The sequence below is a fragment of the Lutjanus erythropterus genome, chromosome 16 (genome assembly GCF_056507025.1).
Source record: "Lutjanus erythropterus isolate fLutEry1 chromosome 16, fLutEry1.hap2, whole genome shotgun sequence".
NCBI lineage: Eukaryota > Metazoa > Chordata > Actinopteri > Lutjaniformes > Lutjanidae > Lutjanus > Lutjanus erythropterus.
In genome coordinates this window covers 37,765,055-37,786,938 of record NC_139332.1, presented here as the reverse complement: position 1 = coordinate 37,786,938, position 21,884 = coordinate 37,765,055, and the positions used below count along the sequence as shown (strand labels likewise).

The window sequence follows — 21,884 nt, the reverse complement described above, 5'->3', positions numbered from 1 at the left end:
ATATAGTAGGATGACTTTATAAAGTAGAACAGAAGAAAATCGAGTGTTAAAATGATGCTGCTGAGTTTGTGCATCAATCATTTACTGGTTTTTTTAATTGACTCATCAAAGACTCACAAATACACTGAGTGTACAACACACACACACACACACACACACACACACACACACACACACACGCACACACACACACACACACACACACACACACACACAGAGTTAAACAATGTAATGTGTTGTTTTGTTGTTGTTTGTTTTTCTCTGGTGATTCTTTTTTGCAGTTAAATCTGTCGACTGTGAACACGTGACTGAACCATAAAGTTTTTATTGATGGACTTTGATCTGCAGAGACAGGAAGACATCAAACATTAATGAGACTCAAGGACAGGAGTGGACACACACTTCAGCTGCTGTCCAACAGAGACACACAGACAGACAGACAGGTGAGTGGACACACCTGAGGAGGGACGACATGCAGACATGAGACAGATCAGCAGCTCTGATGTTGATTTAACATGTGAAGTTATTTTCTGTCCCTTCAGGACGTCTCTGCTTGTTTCTGGGACTAAAATGTTTGATTTCACTGCAGTTTTTCTGAAACATTCACATGTTTTTACAGTGAAACTGTGGCAGCAGCTGGAAACAACAAAGACAAATAAAGTTGTCTTTTTTGTAGAATTGATTCTAAATCAACTTGTTTCAGCAGAATAAATCTGCTGCCGTCTGTTCTGTCTGTTCTCACAGAACTAAAAGTCTCAGGATACAAAACTGTTAAAGCAAATATAGAAGCTGCGCTGTGATTGGACGACCCCGGTGTGTAAAACACTTCAGTGAGAGTTTGATGATTTTCAGGTGAAAAGGTGGAATGAATAGTTTTATAAGTGAGGAGGTTTTAGAAGCAAAGGTCTGATTCATGCTGATAAAAACTGGATGAACAGGTGTGAAAAACAAACACACCCAGTGTCAGGTGACAGTTTCTCTCTCTGTGTCTGTCCTCACAACTTAACATGTCCTGAAGTGTTTGACTTGGAGCAGGTCCAGCACCCTGTGTCCTCATCAACTCACACACTTTGACACAAAGAGTCCTCAAAGGTTCTCATCTGTTCTTCTTACTATGAGAACAGAACATCATCTGGTGTGTCAGTGGTGTTCTACATGTTCTAGGAGAGTTTTTATTAGAATCATTGTGATGTTTTGACCTGTGTGTCAGCAGGTTTTCACCACACAGTAAATCTGTGTCTCTGATTGGACAGAGGACAGTGTCAGTGTTGCAGGAATATAAGAACCATGTTGATGAGACATTCTGAGTCTCAGTGATTCAAAAATATGTCCTGATGCTGAAAAACACTTCATCACTTTTCTTCTTCTGTTTGGGATCATCCTGCTCTTCTTTGGAACTTCAGCTCCCATCATGCTTTGAGGCATGTCAGCAGGAAATATAATGTTGCCATAGAGACAGTGAGTCAGCTGTGGGCTTCACCTGAGCCTGTTGATTTAAGACTCTGTTTGTTTACATGTTGGTGAATTTTCATCTTGAAAAGTCTTGTTTCATCAGCTGCTGTCACTTCCTGTTTATACTGTTACCATGGAAACAGACAACCACTGATACTGAAGGAAACTCCCAAACATGATGATGATGATGATGATGATGATGACGATGATGACGATGATGACGATGATGACGATGATGATGATGATGATGATGATGTGATGATGATGATGATGATGAGGCTGATGTGATGATGATGATGATGACGATGATGACGATGATGACGATGATGATGATGATGATGATGACGACGATGATGGTGATGATGATGATGATGATGATGATGATGGTGATGGTGATGATGGTGATGATGATGATGATGATTTGTCAGAGATGGAGATCAGAGCATCATGACTCCACATCTGTATTGATTTGATTGATAAAGTTTAAAGTTACAGGGACAGTGAACATTAATGAACATCTGTGTAAATGAGACACTTTAGTTCCTGATCAGGTGGAATGAGAGACACAAAGAAACATCAAATACATTCAAACAGGAACAAGGATACGACACATACAGCAGCAGAACACACAAGAACACAGACAGTGTTCCCATGAAGAGCAGAACACTCCACACAAGAACACATGAGGTGCTTAGAACAAGAACATGAGAACAAGAGAACATGAAAGATGAAACAAAGCTTCAGATGATTGGAGGAAGAGACAGAGTCTGGTCTCACACTTGATTGTCTTTTAAAGATGATTTTAAATGTATTTTAAATGAATGATCTGTGTCTCAGTCTCAGATGAGTGTTGGCAGACTGTTCCACGTCAGAGCTGCTCCCTCGTCCTTCTGTCCCCTGTGTTTGTCCACTACAGCAGCCATGAAGGACCAAAACACACAAATGGACACAAGACGACTGTGTTGGTGTCAGATTTAGTTTGTGTAACAGCAGCATGTTAGCGGTTAGTTCAGCAGACAAACACATGTGTCTCAGTCACGTCTGTGTCAAACTGCTGAGCCTGACTTCCTGTACAAACCCACTTCCTCTTTATTTTAAAGTGAAACTGTTTGCAGTGAAGTTTTGTCCGAGTGTCTGTCTGATCAGGAGGCTGTGAACTGACGTCCTCAGAGCGTCTGTCCGATCGGGAGGCTGTGAACTGACGTCCTCAGAGCGTCTGTCCGATCAGGAGGCTGTGAACTGACGTCCTCAGAGCGTCTGTCCGATCAGGAGGCCGTGAACTGACGTCCTCAGAGCGTCTGTCCGATCAGGAGGCTGTGAACCGACGTCCTCAGAGTGTCTGTCCGATCGGGAGGCTGTGAACTGACGTCCTCAGAGCGTCTGTCCGATCAGGAGGCTGTGAACTGACGTCCTCAGAGCGTCCGTCAGTGTTTGTTGAGTGACTTTGTGGTTGTTGTAGTTTTTACAGGAAGATGAAGATGTTGCTGGTGTCTGTGATCCTCCTGCACGGTAAGATGACCTTCCTCCCTCTGATCTGATCATCACCTCAGTCCATCATCATGTCTTTAATCTGTATTTCTGTCTTCTTAACTCCACCAGTCTGTTGAAGCTCCATCACCATGTTTTCTTCACATACAAACATGAAGAACATATTTTCAGTCTTTCTGTAAATCATGATGAATGTAGACGACTGTCCAGTCAGACTGTCCTCAGTTCTGCTCTTCAGGGGACGTATTACACACATTTATCATCTCAAGTCTTACAGCTACAATATGGAACATTTACACTTTCAAATGCTTCAAAATGTCTCACCTGTTATTTACACTCTACAAAAATATCAACTCTTTTGTTTTTGCTCCCATTTTTCATGAGTTAAAGTCAAAGATCTCAGACTTCTTCTGTTTATTTCTGTCAAATGTCTTCAAATCTGTGTTAGTGAGCACTTCTCCTTTGCCAAGATGCTCCGCCCACCTGACAGGTGTGGCCTATAGAGACGCTGATTGAACAGCAGGATTATTGATCAGGTGTGTTTGGACTGATCACAATAAAAGGACCTTTGATGTGGAAAAAAGACATTTATTAGACACTGAACTACGGCTGTTTCACATAGAGCTACAGATACCAAAGACATGACCCGCCTACTCTGTCTCTGATTGGCTGACCCTGATATTCTTACTCTAACTCTAACCAATCACTCTTCATGTCTCAACCTAACAACCCAAACCACAGCAACAAGTTCCAGCCAATCAGAAGCCGCCTGCAGCTGATCTACAGTATTTTTTCTGCACATTTCTGACTGTATGCTGGAGGAGCTCTCATGGTTGATTCACAGTTTAAAAAGAAAAATCCTTGAGAACCTGTTTTATCTCCTGCTCTGTTTTAGAGCGACTCCTCGCTCCTCTTAACCGGCCGCTCGGAGCCACAAGTCCTCAACAACTGCTAGGCTAAAAACAAGGAGCAGCTCGTCTGTTGAAGGACACATTTTGGTCTTTGTTGTGGCTCAAAAACTGACATCCATAGAAAAGTTTGTCCTCATCTTAAAGCGGAGCATCTGCAGATTAATTCCACAGCTGATATGTTGTGATCCACTAAAGTTGGACACCAGAGCAGATCAATAAATCCCTGTTTTGTTCTCTTCACCACGATCTCTCTGTGTCTGTGCAGTCGCCATATTCGAGCCTTCAAGGTCTGCTAGTAAACTAATGAGAGACGCAGACTTCACTACAAAATCAACTGGAACTCACTTCATTCTCAACTCATTTTCAGGACATTAATGCTGAAAATAAAAGACAAAATGTTTGGATCATTTTCTGATCTAAAGTCATGAAATAAAGCTGCTGTGACTGAACCCCTCTGTCTGTGTGACCTCACAGTTTCCCAGCATGCCTCAGCTGTGGAGCTGTATGAGGGGGAGGAGTTTGTCCTGCTGCCCTGTGAGTTTCACACCTTTGAACTGTACGACCCCACAGTGGTGTGGAGACGAGACGATCTCCGTCCTTCAACCGTCCACCAGCGTCAGCAGGAAGGTGATGAACTTAAAGACCAAAACCAGCTTTACAGCGGCCGAACATCCATGATGACTGACGCTCTGGAAACTGGAGACCTCAGCCTCAATCTGACAAAACTCCGCCTCTCTGACAGCGGCACCTACACCTGCACCGTCAGATCGTTTAGAGGACAACGGACAGTGAGAGACGTCCAGCTGCAGGTCAAAGGTCAGAAACAAACACTAAAACCTACTGTAGATACAGGTCAAAGGTCAGAGGTCAGAGGTCAGAGGTCATGTTCTTTATGTTTCTGTTCCCACAGAACGATTTCCATACTGGGCCAAAGTTCTCCTGGTTCTCCTGGTTCTCCTGGTTGTTGTTCTTGTTGTTTCTGGGGGTCTTTTGTTTCATTTCCGTCAGTATTTCATGTCAGGTACGTCACTACTACTACACTACCCATCATGCCAATGGTTATCATCTTTAATCAGGACAGTGAGGTCTAGGATGGGAAGAACTGACCTTAAAATCCTGTCAACAAGAGAAAAACCTCGTAGTTTTCTTTGATTCAAATCTTAGTTTTGAAGCACATATTAGAAATAGAACCCAAACTGTATGTTCTCATCTTAAGAACATGAGCAGACTGTTTGAAACCGACACAGAGACTCTGATGCTTTTATTTCCTGCAGAGTTGATTCCTGTAACGCTCCACTTCCTGGTCTTCATAAGAAAAACGCTGCTCAGTTACGGTTCTTACAAACTCAGCTGCTCGTGTTCTGACGAGGAACACAAAGACAGACACATTACACCAATTTTAAAGTCTCATCATTGACTTCCTGTGAGCTTCAGAATTGATTTTCAGATCATTTTACTGCTTCATAAAGATTTATCAGATTTGTTTTGATCATATGAACCCTGTAGAACCCTCAGGTTCTCTGGTAGTGGTTCTTTAATTTAAGAAAAACCCACAGTGAGGCATCATTTCATTGTTCTGGTCCACATCTGTGGAACCTGAAGACCTGAGGAGAGAGAGTTGATATTTTTAAAAGGAAACTCAACACCAACCTTTTTAGTCTGGCTTTAAATTGAACTTTATCTCTGGACTTATTTTGGATTTATTATTATTGTGTATTTATCTATTGATTTATTTTATTAATATGTATTTCTAGCTGGAATATTCTTTTATTTTGTTACTTATTTATTTCATTTTAATTTATTTATCGATTTATTTATTGATTGATTTAAAATTGTTCTCTATACTGAGTGTTTATTGTTTTTATTGTGTGAAGAACTTTGTGTTTGTATGAAAAGTGCTGCATAAATAAAGATTGATTGATTGATTGATTGATTGATTGATTGATGCTGTCTGTCCAGCTGATGTTGTGGTTTGTTGTCCTCTCAGTCTACAGGGTGGAGGTGGATTCAGGGGTGGAGTCTGTCCAGCTGCCCTGCAAAACCACAGTTCACCTGCCTGAGGACGTCTCAGTGAAGTGGACAGACAGAGGCAACTGGACGGTCCACGTGTATCAGAACAGTTCTGATCAGCCTGAAGAACAGGACAGATATTACAGAGGTCGAACAGAGATGAAGAGAAACCTGAGAACTGGAGACGTCAGTCTGACCCTGAAATACCCCACAGACACAGACAGAGACACCTTCACCTGCACCGTCTGCAGCAGGGAGGGACGGACACTGATGAAGAAACGAGTGGAGCTCTGGGTCAAAGGTCAGTGCTGTAGATGAACAGATGAACTTTATTTGTCCAACAGATCAACGTTGACAGAAATGTAGAAGTGAGCGAAGTGAATCCTGTGGATTCAGTGACGTTGATACAGAAACAATGAGACATTTGTTTGATGAATGTTTGTGTGTCCAAGTGTTGAGGACTGATGTTGGACATGTGTTTGAAATGCTGTGTGGAGCTGAGATTCATTTACAGAACAGAGATGAAAACAAACATGTTTTCATGTCAAATCTTCTCTTCAATGTTCAACTCTACATCCAGAAATGTCAAAGAGACAAAGAGACACACAGCAGCTCAACACTGACATGAGACATTACTGTGAAGCAGGACATGGACAGAAACATCACAGCTCCATCAACACTCTGATCATGTCCAACACCTGGACAACCTGCTTTACTTCCTGTAGTTCTGTCCCCTGTTACCTGCTGCTCTCATCTGCTTCTGTCCTTCAACTTTCTCTACAACTTTGGAACAATTCAATAAAGTTATTCAAAACTGCTGCTGCTGTCTGTCCAGCTGATGGTTTGTTGTCCTCTTAGTCTGTCAGGTGGAGGTGGACGAGGGGGAGGAGTCTGTCCTGCTGCCCTTCAAGACTGTAGGTGACCTGCCTGAGGACACTAGAGTGGAGTGGGAACGCTTGGAACCGAAATACATGATGGTCCACATGTATAAGAACGGCTCTGACAGACCTGAAGAACAGGACGAGTTTTTCAGAGACCGAACAGAGATGAAGGACGACCCGCTGAGAACTAGAGACGTCAGTCTGATCCTGAAATCCCCCAAAAAGACCGACACAGGAGAGTACTGGTGCTCCGTCTCCAGCAGGGAGGAGGGAGACATCTGGAACATCTGGAGACTTAAAACAGTGAAGCTCAAAGTAAAAGGTCAGTTTGAAGATACAGCTGTGTTTGTCTCTGATTGGTTGGTGTCTTGTCTCTGATTGGTTGGTGTCTTGTCTCTGATTGGTTGTTCTCTTGTCTCTGATTGGTTGGTGTCTTACCTCTGATTGGTTGGTGTCTTGTCTCTGATTGGTTGATCTCTTGTCTTTGATCGGTTGGTCTCTTGTCTCTGATTGGTTGTCTCTGTCTGTCCTCTGTCTCCTCTGCAGAAAGAACTCAGATCAAAGATGAAACAGTGGACATCAGGAACAGAAGCAGCTCCACTGATCCAACTCCTCTGATGGCTGATCAATCAGTCTGATTGGCCTGTTGCTTGATCTTTGATTATTGATCTGATCTGACTTTGGATCAGAGAGAAAATGGAGGTGAAGGAGCTGATGGAGGACGGATGAAGACAGGAGGACACTTTGTCAGCTTCTTCTTCACTCTGACTCCTCCTGCTGACTCTCACACACAGTCCACACACTCACTATTGATTACTATTGATCACAGTCGATCATTCTGCTTCCTCCCGTCGTCGCTCCTCCGTCGTCCAGCCGCTGACCAGAGATCAGCTGAGCTCCTCCATCCTCCAGGATGCTCCACCCACTTTAACAGGTGGAGGAGAGGAGCCACAGCTGGATCCTCTGAGGACACAAACAGCTGTTCAGTCTCAGGCTGCGTGTTGATTGGTCGGCTGATTTGATGGACAGTTAAAGTGTCAATTCTAATATTAATATGAGGAGATCAGAGTCAAAGGGCCGACTGGTCAAACTAGAGGACAAAGTCTTCAAAATAAAAGCCTGCTCTGTGCATCACTAGCAGCCCGCTGTAGGAGGAATTAATGATGAAAATATCTGATACAGATGTTCTTCCTGCTTGATGTCAACGTTGCTGCTGAAAAGACGTTTGAACTGATTGTGAGACTGAAAATGATCATGAGCTTCTTTATTGATTATTAATTAAATACTTTATTGGTTCAATTACCTTAAAATTAGCTCTGTGTTAGCAGCTAATCAGTGTAGTTAGCATGAGCATGGCTAAATGTTTAGCTTAGCATTAACACACACACACACACACACACACACACACACACACACACACACACAGAGTTTGTGCATCATGTACTTACATGCTCTGATCTGAGGTCAGCTGAAGTGTTGACTCAGCACTCAGGTGGATCATTGACAGTTTTGTTACGAGTGTTTGTTAAATCTGACGTGACGTGTTCGTATGAAGCTTTTGTACAAAGAAAAGATAAAAATATGAAAATGTTCCTGCATGAGGCTCGTTAGTCTTCATTATTTTCATTTTATTTTATTTAATTTTATTTTACTTTATTGTGTTCAACAGTATCTGTTGTTATATTATTGTTTTGTTTTTATTTTTTTTATGGGTTTGATTAGTTTTTTATTTCATTTTTGTCTTTTTTCCTTCTAGTTTATTCTTCTCATTCTCGATGTTTTAAATGTATTTTATTTAACAGTTTTATTCCTTGTTTGGACTCTTTACTTGAAATCGATCATTCAGTCTTTTTCAGTCTTTCACGTCTTTTCTGTCATTTATCTGTGAAACACTTTGACTTCAGTTAACTTTCATTAAAGTTTAATAAAGTTTGACTGATTCAATCCAGATTAAAACACAAACAGGAAAAAAAGAAAAACAAGAATTAATAACTTTAGGAAACACTGATCAACATGTTTCACCATCTTATAATCAAACAACTTATTGATTATTGGAGAAAATGATCAATAGATTGATTGATGATGATGAATGCCTGTTTTTAAACTGAGTTTGCTTTACAGATGTCTGTCCTCCACAGCTGCAAAGATTAACTGATTATCAATCAGTTATTAACTAACCCAACTATTCTGATAACTGATTGATCAGTTTAAGTAATCTATTACAAAAGAAGAAGTCAAAATTCTCTGATTTCATGACACGATCAGCTGCTACAGACGTTCTGCAGATATTACATTTACAAGAACTTTGTGTTCGGAACAAAGATACGAAAATACAACTACGACCAAAAACAAAAGGTTTTTCAAAGTTTGTCATAAAAAGTTTATCACAAACAAACAAATATTAAAATGATGGATCCAGTTTGTGTGAGAGATTAAAGAAGCTGAGGGAGATCCTGTCAAAATAAAAGACTGTAGAAATAAGATCCTGTCAAAATAAGAGACTGTCAAAATAAGATCCTGTCAAAATAAGATCCTGTCAAAATAAGAGACTGTAGAAATAAGATCCTGTCAAAATAAGAGACTGTCAAAATAAGATCCTGTCAAAATAAGAGACTGTCAAAATAAGATCCTGTCAAAATAAGATCCTGTCAAAATAAGAGACTGTAGAAATAAGATCCTGTCAAAATAAGAGACTGTCAAAATAAGATCCTGTCAAAATAAGAGACTGTAGAAATAAGATCGTGTCAAAACCACAGATGAAGATCAGTGTATTGTGTGTGTGTGTGTGTGTGTGTGTGTGTGTGTGTGTGTGTGTGTGTGTGTGTTCAGATGTGAACAGTTTATCTGATTACAAATGGAGACCACACATTCTATGTTTTCAGTTCCTGTTTGTATTTTTACTTCCAGTTTCAGGTTGGAACATTTGTTTATCATGAAAGTTGTTTGGTTCTTCAGTACTCCACTTTCATGACCTCGTCCTCCTTACAGAAACCTGTAGAAAGAAAGACAGACAGAAAGACATCAGTTCTGTCCACAGCTGGGAAAAGTAACTAAGTACAAGTACTTTGTCTTTGAAGTAAAGTAAAGGTACCTGACAGACTTATTACTTTAGTTTGAATTAATCTGAGGGGAATTATTATTATTTATATTTCTAAGTTTGTGTCATTGTGCGTCACTGTTCCAACATCAAAACTGATTCAAACCCAGTGGACGGAACAATTATACAAAGAAAAGATCATTTCTTGATGGATCCATCAATTAAACAAACATAACAAGATGAAAACCACATGATGAGGAAAAAAAGACATAAGACGAAAAAGACAAGAAGATGAAAACCACATAAGACAACAAAAAAGTTGTAGCAGGAAGAAAAAGAAATAAGATTTAAAAAAAGATGACAAGACAGAAGAGATGCAACAAGACAATAAAGACACAACAACAAAATGAAGAAGATGAAAAAGACGTACCAAGAAGAAAAAACGAGACAAAAAACAAGATGAAAGAGACGTAAGAAGAGTAAAAACTAGACTTGCAACGATTTCAACTTTCTTAGCCGATTCCGATTTCCGATTTTTGAGGGGTCTGACCTACTGATTCCGATTTTGGCCGGTTCCGATTTTCAGTCTTTCTAAGAACTGTAATTGACAGCATTCACAAACATTTTTGCAACTTTTCTTGTAAATATGTTCATAATAAGACACTGACTATTAAATATTAATTTAATACTTTCTCCAAAATCATCCAGATTACAACCAGGCCTTATTATAATTTTATATTAAGATTATGAATTGGGTGAACGTGATCTCGCGAGATCATCTCGCGGGATTTCGCGGGACGCGATTTCACGTGATCTTTTGTGGAAGCGGATGTAAACAAACCGGAGACTAACGCGGTGCAACAGTTTGAAGTAAAACTTTGCCGTGAGAAAAACAAACACAGAAGTTAAAGGAGTCTGGATGAGAAAATGTTTGAGGAGACACATCAACACAGGTTGTTTATTCTTCAGTCAGAACAGGAAGTGAGATTTTAACTGTCCCTCTGTGAACAGCAGTCTGCTGCTAGCTTGCTAGCATTAGCCTGAAGTGCGAGAGAGTTTACGGCTGTTTTGCGACACTGTCAGCTGCTCTGTCTCGTTGTAGACTGTCTGTCTTCTGTCTTCTCTTTATCCTGTTCTTGGAATCTGTCTCTGACATCATCTTCATGCAGACGTGTGTCAGAGTGTGTAGCTGTGATCAGCGCTGTGTTGACGTCACGGTCAGTTTGTCTGCTGCGCGCATGACGTGACCATCGTGCAGAACATGTGTGTAACAATGACAGGCACAGAACCGGATTTGTGAGGCTGACCGGCTGGTCACCGGTCAAGGCCAGTCACGTGAAAACCGGCCCGATTCCGAGCATTGCCGATTAATCGGTGCAAGTCTAGTAAAAACTACATAAAGGATGTAAAGAGACGGGAGAAGGAGACTGGACTGTGGAGAAAAGGTGAGGTCGAGTCGTCTTTGAAGGACATTTCTACTGACTGTTTCTGGGCAGAGGACGACTTTTTACTTTTATAGTTGAAGAACATTTGAGAACCTGAACTTCTTCACTTTTACTGCAGTGAACAAATGAAATCCGAAGGTTTTTACACAAAGATCTGTCCGTCTGCTGGAGTGCAGGACGTGTGGACACGTCTGGTTCTGTCTCATACTTGTCCCACTTGTTGATGTCAGTGTTTAATCAGACAGGTTTACAGGTGAAGCACCTTGTTCGTGGTCGTAGTGGAAGTTTGGTTCTCCGGAGAACCCGAGGCAGCTCGCCTGCTGCTTGAAATGTTCCAGGTCTGAGTCCTTCACTGTCGTCTCTTTGGCTGGAAGCAAAAACAAAAATGCATGTTGTACTGCGGTGGTTTCAGACAAAGTGAGTTATTTTCTCTGCGTGTGTCGTTCCTTACCCATCAGATATAAACCATGAGCGACGGCGACGTCCTCAGGAACGTCGACGTGGATGTTCAGAGCCTCGAGCAACTTGTCGAGGCCTGTGGAGGTGCTGTTACCACTGAGGAGCATACAGCCGTCACAGGTGGGCAGCAGGTGGAAAGATGAGGACATGTTTCCACCTGAGGACAGAATCAGAAAAAATTACATAAAACTAAATGATTCTACGTCTGAAACAAACTGAATATTTGTCTTTGGACTGAAAACATAAGAACATGTGATGTAAATTCTGATCAACTTTGTAGAAACAGATTCAGACATAATCAAACCAGGTCAGCAGACAGATGGATGGTTTTCACTTCACTGCAGTTTGTTTGAATCACAGATAATCAAAGCTGAAACAGAGTCTGCAGCCTCGCCAGCAGCTCAGTGTCACATGACATCAGGTAACTTACCTGACATGGTCGTCGTGTCGCCGTCAATAGTCACCTTGATCGTTGAGCCAAAGCAGGTTCCATTTCTGTGAAAAGATGGAGGAAGAGTTGAGTTCATGTTCTGTTTGAGGACCAGTTTTCTAAATTCATCGCTCCATCTTCATCCATACAAATATAAATCTAACCTCTAATGTATTTATGTATGACGTTATGTCACAAAAACCTGATTGATATCATATTTTTATTTTCATACTTTACTTCAGTACTCAGGCTATGCAGTTCCTGTCCTTCCTAATTTTGTCCCTGGGACCTGTTAGCTTTAGCTTCAGGCTGCTAGTGTGCTAATATATCTGAAATGTAGGTATCCAGTTAACGTTGGTTAGCTAGCTAAGTGCAGCAGATAAAAGAAACAAAACTGTGAGTTATGATGTTAAATCTGTCGCTGTTGATGTCAAATACAAACGTGAAAGAGTGAAAGAGTGAAAGAGTGAAAGAGTGAAAGCAAAGGGGTGATGAAAGTCTGCTGCCTTTAAGTTGATTGAAAACATTTTAGTGTGACAGACGGATAAAACAGAGCATCATCTGCACAGAGAAAATGTTTTATTTCATATTCATTCATAATGAAACTGATTCACCTTCAAATCCTCTGAACCTCATGATTTTCTTACATTAAGAACAGGATTATTTTTTAATCTGGATCTGAAAAAGCACAGATTCTGTTTTGCAGTGGAAATAGAAACTACAGTATTCAAACTGAAAGGAAACGACAAACTCCAGGTTCTATGCAGGAGTTTATGTGGAACCTCTCAGCGCTGATTCAGCAGGTTGACTGTAAAGTTTTAATAATGTGCAGTAAATGAAATGACAAGTTGATGAAATCAAAGTCCTGTGTTGCAAACAGACTGTTGTCTCCATTGAAAAGGTTTGACAGAGAGATGAAGCAGAGGATCATCAGCGTAGAGGAGGAACTGTAGAACTGTTCTCTACTCACATGTTGTTCTCCTCATACATGGTGATTTCATGGTTTGAGGAGTTGAAGTTCATCCAGTTGCTGACGGTGGTCTTCAGGATGTTGTTGTACAGCTCACTGTCAGTGTAACCTGCGATGAAGTTCACTCTGCCGCTGAACTGCACACACAGGAAGTCAGTCAGTCACAGTCATCAGTGGAAAAACAGATGATTCATGTGAGAAATGTTCACGTAGCACCGAGTATCAGAACCTCTTCTGCTCACAGTCATGATCCTGTTCACTTATTCTTCAATCAGACAGTTGAACATCAGATTCTTTTAACATTTGTTTACTGGCTCTAAATCTGTTGAATAAAATCTTAAAATCATCGTTTTCTCCTGAAGTGTCTGACCTTGTAGTTTTAAATTTCATTTGACTTTATTTATTTTATCCTTGACTTTATTGTTTTAAATGTTTACATTGTTTCTGTTCTTGTATTCAGAGCTTTGTGTTGTATTTTATGGATGAACTGTGCTATATAAATAAAGTTATTATCATTTTGTATTATTGTAAGTGAATGATGAGAGAAAAGGATGTTTCAGAGTAAAGAAAACATTTATGATCCTCAGATGTTGATTTTGTTCACGTATTGAAACATAAACCTGGACGTACTTTCTGTTAAAGGTGATCAGCTCATAGTGTTTATACATCAGTGTGAATAATGAATGTAATCAATTATAGTTGAAATTTAACTTTAAACTCGTGAAAATAAAATAAACATGTTCTGTTATTTCATTTTTACAGTTCAACACTTTTTATTTTGACACAAAGACTGAAGGCAAAGAGAAACTACATTAGAAGTTTATTGAAGAAATGACTTTGGAATCAAGTGAAGCTACTTTTCTTCTAGAGAGAAAATCGTTCCTACATTTTTATCTTCAGCTGGATTTTTGATTTTTAATTTTATTTTTTAATGTGGTTTGAGTTCCACCAGCTGAGTGTCATTAAGTTCCGTCATACTGGAGAACGTCGCAGTAGAACTGCAACTAATGTTGATCTAAACTCATTTCATCAACTCAAACTCAATGAATTTATCGATTATTTTCTCGATCCATTGATTATTGATCATTGATTAATTAATCCTGTAACAATCCTGTCACTTGAAAAATAGATCCAAGCTGTTTTTCAAGTCTTTCCTGCAATCATTATTTTCATTTACAATCAATCAGTTTTTTGCTCCAAAAAATGTCTGAAAATGTCGATCAGTGTTTCTAAAGTCCAAGATGACGTCATCAAATGTCTTGTTTTGTCCTCAACTCAAAGACATTCAGTTTTCTTTCAGAGAGGAATAAAGAAACCAGAAAATATTCACATTTAAGAAGCTGAAATCAGAGAGGTTTTACTTTTAGATTATTCAAACTGATTGATCAATTATCAGAGAATAGCTGTGATTTGGGGCTGAACTGTCCTGGATTTTTTAAAACATGCATCTTTAAGAAGAATGAATGTAAAGGACTCACCACCGACTGGTCTTCCAGAGACAAAGGTGTGATCAAAGGTTTGCATTCTTCAGGCGTCAGAGCCGAGACGCTCAGAAACAAGCCGGCGACCAGGAGGAGAGAAGCGAAGCACAGACTCATGATGCTGCAGCCGGAGACAACAGACGTCAGACGATGTGAGACCTCAGACTGATGATCAGACTTTATACAAGCTGCTGGACTGAACTCACTGTTTACATAAAAGAGCTGATTTCAAGTTCCTTTTTTTTCTCTCTTCAGGGTTTGCCAGGATTTCATAAGAGAAGATAAACTTTATTGATCCACAGCAGAGAAACTCAGGTGTTGCAGCACAACGACAGAAAGAAGTACAGAGACAGTCAATATAGAAAAGACAGACAGAAATAATAAAAGATAATAAAATGATACAATACAAAATACATAAAAGAGGATTTGGAGACAAAATTACAGGTGAAGTGAGAAAATGTAAAATATAAATAAGATGTTTGTTAGAATATGTGTAATATAACGGATGGAAGCAGCCACACTGTGCTGAAAAATGTCAAACAGGTGAGTTCATGATGTCACTGAATAAATGAGTCATGAGCCGATTGTTGCTGTAGATGGAAGTGAATCAGAAAAGAGTTTCAGTGACGGTGAGCTGAAGGTTTTACTGTGAAAAAACATCATCCTCCCATAAAACAGCAGATTTTAGAATGGAGTTTGGTTTAACAGTGTGTCCACTTTAAAGCAGCAGAGGGGATTTTAATGTGAATAACTGACACAAAATGAGATGAGCTACTTTCTGACAGTTTTTCTTCATCTCTCTGCTCCAAGGAACGAACCGCATCAAAGTAGAACCACAGATGGAATGAAAGTAGAGACCAGAACAGTAAAATAAAGTGTCTTATGACATTAAATGAGACACATGTCTGAAACACATGACCTGGACATTCAGTCAGGTAGCTGTAGGTATCAGGTTCCTCCACTTTGAAGGACGCAGACTGAAGAGAACCTTTGATTTGTTCCGTGTCAGGACACCAATCACTGATCAGCTCATTCTTGAGAACCCGGACAAAACTGAACTTTGAGCAGGTTTGAATTTTTACTCTTCAGTTATGCTAGAAAACATATTTTAAAATCTTAAACTCTCTTAAACCTTTGTTTGTTTGTTTCCACCCAGAAAGGGGCGGAGCATGACGCAGGAGCACCTGCATACCCGGAATACCTGGATTGGTTGGTCTCACCAACTCTGATCACAATTTTTTGGTGAAAGTTTATTCTCTCAGAAATACTGTATCTGTAATTTATGAAATGATTGTTTTGCTTTAATTGATTTAATTTCTAAACTGTTTCTGTGTCAGAAAACACAAGAATTCACAACTTCAGATGATTTAAAAATCTGTTAAAATCCTTCAAAACTCTCAAACTAACAATATCTACTGATAACAGAGAGGCAAATGTGTTATTATGATCATCTGTGTTAAACACTGATCCTCTCAGATCATTTTTAAAAACTGTCTGTAGACGTTTCTTCTGTGGTGTCTGATGTGACACACAGAGATAATGATGGATGAAATCAATCAGATCAATTTCACATCAACATGTAATAATAATGATACAGTATGAGATACAGTATAGCTGTGAAATATCATGATGTATTATGACACAGTATATAATACAACAGCATAACATATAGTAGGATGACTTTATAAAGTAGAACAGAAGAAAATCGAGTGTTAAAATGATGCTGCTGAGTTTGTGCATCAATCATTTACTGTTTTTTTTAATTGACTCATCAAAGACTCACAAATACACTGAGTGTACAACACACACACACACACACACACACACACACACACACACACACACACACACACACACACACACACACAGAGTTAAACAATGTAATGTGTTGTTTTGTTGTTTGTTTTTCTCTGGTGATTCTTTTTTGCATTTAAATCTGTCGACTGTGAACACGTGACTGAACCATAAAGTTTTTATTGATGGACTTTGACCTGCAGAGACAGGAAGACATCAAACATTAATGAGACTCAAGGACAGGAGTGGACACACACCTCAGCTGCTGTCCAACAGAGACACACAGACACACAGACAGACAGGTGAGTGGACACACCTGAGGAGGGACGACATGCAGACATGAGACAGATCAGCAGCTCTGATGTTGATTTAACATGTGAAGTTATTTTCTGTCCCTTCAGGACGTCTCTGCTTGTTTCTGGGACTAAAATGTTTGATTTCACTGCAGTTTTTCTGAAACATTCACATGTTTTTACAGTGAAACTGTGGCAGCAGCTGGAAACAACAAAGACAAATAAAGTTGTCTTTTTTGTAGAATTGATTCTAAATCAACTTGTTTCAGGAGAATAAATCTGCTGCCGTCTGTTCTGTCTGTTCTCACAGAACTAAAAGTCTCAGGATACAAAACTGTTAAAGCAAATATAGAAGCTGCGCTGTGATTGGACGACCCCGGTGTGTAAAACGCTTCAGTGAGAGTTTGATGATTTTCAGGTGAAAAGGTGGAATGAATAGTTTTATAAGTGAGGAGGTTTTAGAAGCAAAGGTCTGATTCATGCTGATAAAAACTGGATGAACAGGTGTGAAAAACAAACACACCCAGTGTCAGGTGACAGTTTCTCTCTCTGTGTCTGTCCTCACAACTTAACATGTCCTGAAGTGTTTGACTTGGAGCAGGTCCAGCACCCTGTGTCCTCATCAACTCACACACTTTGACACAAAGAGTCCTCAAAGGTTCTCATCTGTTCTTCTTACTATGAGAACAGAACATCATCTGGTGTGTCAGTGGTGTTCTACATGTTCTAGGAGAGTTTTTATTAGAATCATTGTGATGTTTTGACCTGTGTGTCAGCAGGTTTTCACCACACAGTAAATCTGTGTCTCTGATTGGACAGAGGACAGTGTCAGTGTTGCAGGAATATAAGAACCATGTTGATGAGACATTCTGAGTCTCAGTGATTCAAAAATATGTCCTGATGCTGAAAAACACTTCATCACTTTTCTTCTTCTGTTTGGGATCATCCTGCTCTTCTTTGGAACTTCAGCTCCCATCATGCTTTGAGGCGTGTCAGCAGGAAATATAATGTTGCCATGGAGACAGTGAGTCAGCTGTGGGCTTCACCTGAGCCTGTTGATTTGAGACTCTGTTTGTTTACATGTTGGTGAATTTTCATCTTGAAAAGTCTTGTTTCATCAGCTGCTGTCACTTCCTGTTTACACTGTTACCATGGAAACAGACAACCACTGATCCTGAAGGAAACTTGATGATGATGATGATGATGATGATGATGATGATGATGATGATGATGATGATGATGATGGTGATGACGATGATGATGATGATGATGATGATGATGGTGATGATGATGGTGATGATGATGATGATGATGATGATGATGATGATGATGATGATGATGATTTGTCAGAGATGGAGATCAGAGCATCATGACTCCACATCTGTATTGATTTGATTGATAAAGTTTAAAGTTACAGGGACAGTGAACATTAATGAACATCTGTGTAAATGAGACACTTTAGTTCCTGATCAGGTGGAATGAGAGACACAAAGAAACATCAAATACATTCAAACAGGAACAAGGATACGACACATACAGCAGCAGAACACACAAGAACACAGACAGTGTTCCCATGAAGAGCAGAACACTCCACACAAGAACACATGAGGTGCTTAGAACAAGAACATGAGAACAAGAGAACATGAAAGATGAAACAAAGCTTCAGATGATTGGAGGAAGAGACAGAGTCTGGTCTCACACTTGATTGTCTTTTAAAGATGATTTTAAATGTATTTTAAATGAATGATCTGTGTCTCAGTCTCAGATGAGTGTTGGCAGACTGTTCCACGTCAGAGCTGCTCCCTCGTCCTTCTGTCCCCTGTGTTTGTCCACTACAGCAGCCATGAAGGACCAAAACACACAAACGGAGACAAGACGACTGTGTTGGTGTCAGATTTAGTTTGTGTAACAGCAGCATGTTAGCGGTTAGTTCAGCAGACAAACACATGTGTCTCAGTCACGTCTGTGTCAAACTGCTGAGCCTGACTTCCTGTACAAACCCACTTCCTCTTTATTTTAAAGTGAAACTGTTTGCAGTGAAGTTTTGTCCGAGTGTCTGTCTGATCAGGAGGCTGTGAACTGATGTCCTCAGAGCGTCTGTCCGATCAGGAGGCTGTGAACTGACGTCCTCAGAGCGTCTGTCCGATCAGGAGGCTGTGAACTGACGTCCTCGGAGCGTCTGTCCGATCAGGAGGCTGTGAACTGACGTCCTCGGAGCGTCTGTCCGATCAGGAGGCTGTGAACTGATGTCCTCAGAGCGTCTGTCCGATCAGGAGGCTGTGAACTGATGTCCTCGGAGTGTCTGTCCGATCAGGAGGCTGTGAACTGATGTCCTCGGAGCGTCTGTCCGATCAGGAGGCTGTGAACTGATGTCCTCGGAGCGTCTGTCCGATCAGGAGGCTGTGAACTGACGTCCTCAGAGCGTCTGTCAGTGTTTGTTGAGTGACTTTGTGGTTGTTGTAGTTTTTACAGGAAGATGAAGATGTTGGTGGTGTCTGTGATCCTCCTGCACGGTAAGATGACCTTCCTCCCTCTGATCTGATCATCACCTCAGTCCATCATCATGTCTTTAATCTGTATTTCTGTCTTCTTAACTCCACCAGTCTGTTGAAGCTCCATCACCATGTTTTCTTCACATACAAACATGAAGAACATATTTTCAATCTTTCTGTAAATCATGATGAATGTAGACGACTGTCCAGTCAGACTGTCCTCAGTTCTGCTCTTCAGGGGACGTATTACACACATTTATCATCTCAAGTCTTACAGCTACAATATGGAACATTTACACTTTCAAATGCTTCAAAATGTCTCACCTGTTATTTACACTCTACAAAAATATCAACTCTTTTGTTTTTGCTCCCATTTTTCATGAGTTAAAGTCAAAGATCTCAGATTTCTTCTGTTTATTTCTGTCAAATGTCTTCAAATCTGTGTTAGTGAGCACTTCTCCTTTGCCAAGATGCTCCGCCCACCTGACAGGTGTGGCCTATAGAGACGCTGATTGAACAGCAGGATTATTGATCAGGTGTGTTTGGACTGATCACAATAAAAGGACCTTTGATGTGGAAAAAAGACATTTATTAGACACTGAACTACGGCTGTTTCACATAGAGCTACAGATACCAAAGACATGACCCGCCTACTCTGTCTCTGATTGGCTGACCCTGATATTCTTACTCTAACTCTAACCAATCACTCTTCATGTCTCAACCTAACAACCCAAACCACAGCAACAAGTTCCAGCCAATCAGAAGCCGCCTGCAGCTGATCTACAGTATTTTTTCTGCACATTTCTGACTGTATGCTGGAGGAGCTCTCATGGTTGATTCACAGTTTAAAAAGAAAAATCCTTGAGAACCTGTTTTATCTCCTGCTCTGTTTTAGAGCGACTCCTCGCTCCTCTTAACCGGCCGCTCGGAGCCACAAGTCCTCAACAACTGCTAGGCTAAAAACAAGGAGCAGCTCGTCTGTTGAAGGACACATTTTGGTCTTTGTTGTGGCTCAAAAACTGACATCCATAGAAAAGTTTGTCCTCATCTTAAAGCGGAGCATCTGCAGATTAATTCCACAGCTGATATGTTGTGATCCACTAAAGTTGGACACCAGAGCAGATCAATAAATCCCTGTTTTGTTCTCTTCACCACGATCTCTCTGTGTCTGTGCAGTCGCCATATTCGAGCCTTCAAGGTCTGCTAGTAAACTAATGAGAGACGCAGACTTCACTACAAAATCAACTGGAACTCACTTCATTCTCAACTCATTTTCAGGACATTAATGCTGAAAATAAAAGACAAAATGTTTGGATCATTTTCTGATCTAAAGTCATGAAATAAAGCTGCTGTGACTGAACCCCTCTGTCTGTGTGACCTCACAGTTTCCCAGCATGCCTCAGCTGTGGAGCTGTATGAGGGGGAGGAGTTTGTCCTGCTGCCCTGTGAGTTTCACACCTTTGAAATGGACGACCCCACAGTGGTGTGGAGACGAGACGATCTCCGTCCTTCAACCGTCCACCAGCGTCAGCAGGAAGGTGATGAACTTAAAGACCAAAACCAGCTTTACAGCGGCCGAACATCCATGATGACTGACGCTCTGGAAACTGGAGACCTCAGCCTCAATCTGACAAAACTCCGCCTCTCTGACAGCGGCACCTACACCTGCACCGTCAGATCGTTTAGAGGACAACGGACAGTGAGAGACGTCCAGCTGCAGGTCAAAGGTCAGAAACAAACACTAAAACCTACTGTAGATACAGGTCAAAGGTCAGAGGTCAGAGGTCATGTTCTTTATGTTTCTGTTCCCACAGAACGATTTCCATACTGGGCCAAAGTTCTCCTGGTTCTCCTGGTTCTCCTGGTTGTTGTTCTTGTTGTTTCTGGGGGTCTTTTGTTTCATTTCCGTCAGTATTTCATGTCAGGTACGTCACTACTACTACACTACCCATCATGCCAATGGTTATCATCTTTAATCAGGACAGTGAGGTCTAGGATGGGAAGAACTGACCTTAAAATCCTGTCAACAAGAGAAAAACCTCGTAGTTTTCTTTGATTCAAATCTTAGTTTTGAAGCACATATTAGAAATAGAACCCAAACTGTATGTTCTCATCTTAAGAACATGAGCAGACTGTTTGAAACCGACACAGAGACTCTGATGCTTTTATTTCCTGCAGAGTTGATTCCTGTAACGCTCCACTTCCTGGTCTTCATAAGAAAAACGCTGCTCAGTTACGGTTCTTACAAACTCAGCTGCTCGTGTTCTGACGAGGAACACAAAGACAGACACATTACACCAATTTTAAAGTCTCATCATTGACTTCCTGTGAGCTTCAGAATTGATTTTCAGATCATTTTACTGCTTCATAAAGATTTATCAGATTTGTTTTGATCATATGAACCCTGTAGAACCCTCAGGTTCTCTGGTAGTGGTTCTTTAATTTAAGAAAAACCCACAGTGAGGCATCATTTCATTGTTCTGGTCCACATCTGTGGAACCTGAAGACCTGAGGAGAGAGAGTTGATATTTTTAAAAGGAAACTCAACACCAACCTTTTTAGTCTGGCTTTAAATTGAACTTTATCTCTGGACTTATTTTGGATTTATTATTATTGTGTATTTATCTATTGATTTATTTTATTAATATGTATTTCTAGCTGGAATATTCTTTTATTTTGTTACTTATTTATTTCATTTTAATTTATTTATTGATTTATTTATTGATTGATTTAAAATTGTT

General features: G+C 40.4%; 2 protein-coding genes across 3 annotated transcripts in view; one reads left to right on the top strand and one right to left on the bottom strand.

Moving 5' to 3' along the window:
- The first annotated feature begins 1,836 nt into the window (after window positions 1-1,836).
- LOC146313635 (butyrophilin-like protein 2) overlaps window positions 1,837-21,884 on the top strand; it is a 40,959-nt gene continuing 20,911 nt past the window's right edge. Inside the window, exons 1-6 of one of the 2 annotated variants that reach the window (XM_084739619.1) lie at window positions 1,843-2,961; window positions 4,326-4,667; window positions 4,762-4,872; window positions 5,839-6,162; window positions 6,720-7,064; window positions 7,289-8,653. In XM_084739619.1, coding sequence (XP_084595745.1) covers window positions 2,925-2,961; window positions 4,326-4,667; window positions 4,762-4,872; window positions 5,839-6,162; window positions 6,720-7,064; window positions 7,289-7,380 — 1,251 coding nt within the window. In that variant the 5' untranslated portion in view covers window positions 1,843-2,924 and the 3' untranslated portion in view covers window positions 7,381-8,653. Of the gene's footprint in view, window positions 2,962-4,325; window positions 4,668-4,761; window positions 4,873-5,838; window positions 6,163-6,719; window positions 7,065-7,288; window positions 8,654-21,884 lie in introns of those variants that run through there. The other variant, XM_084739620.1, reaches the window with a different exon arrangement.
- LOC146313637 (uncharacterized) lies at window positions 9,611-14,756 on the bottom strand. Its single transcript, XM_084739654.1, has 6 exons — window positions 14,562-14,756; window positions 13,084-13,220; window positions 12,114-12,178; window positions 11,676-11,840; window positions 11,487-11,591; window positions 9,611-9,734 (listed from the first exon to the last, which is right to left on the bottom strand). Exons 1-6 carry the CDS (start codon window positions 14,679-14,681, stop codon window positions 9,694-9,696), a joined length of 633 nt encoding a protein of 210 aa, XP_084595780.1. The 5' UTR covers window positions 14,682-14,756; the 3' UTR covers window positions 9,611-9,693.

Coding starts and splice junctions, on each gene's coding strand:
- LOC146313637 (XM_084739654.1), bottom strand. CDS start 14,681: ATGAGTCTGTGCTTCGCTTCTCTCCTCCTGGTCGCCGGCTTGTTTCTG. Junction 12,179..13,083: donor ATGTATGAGGAGAACAACAT/GTGAGTAGAGAA, acceptor ATCTTTTCACAG/AAATGGAACCTGCTTTGGCT. Junction 11,592..11,675: donor TCATGGTTTATATCTGATGG/GTAAGGAACGAC, acceptor TTTTGCTTCCAG/CCAAAGAGACGACAGTGAAG.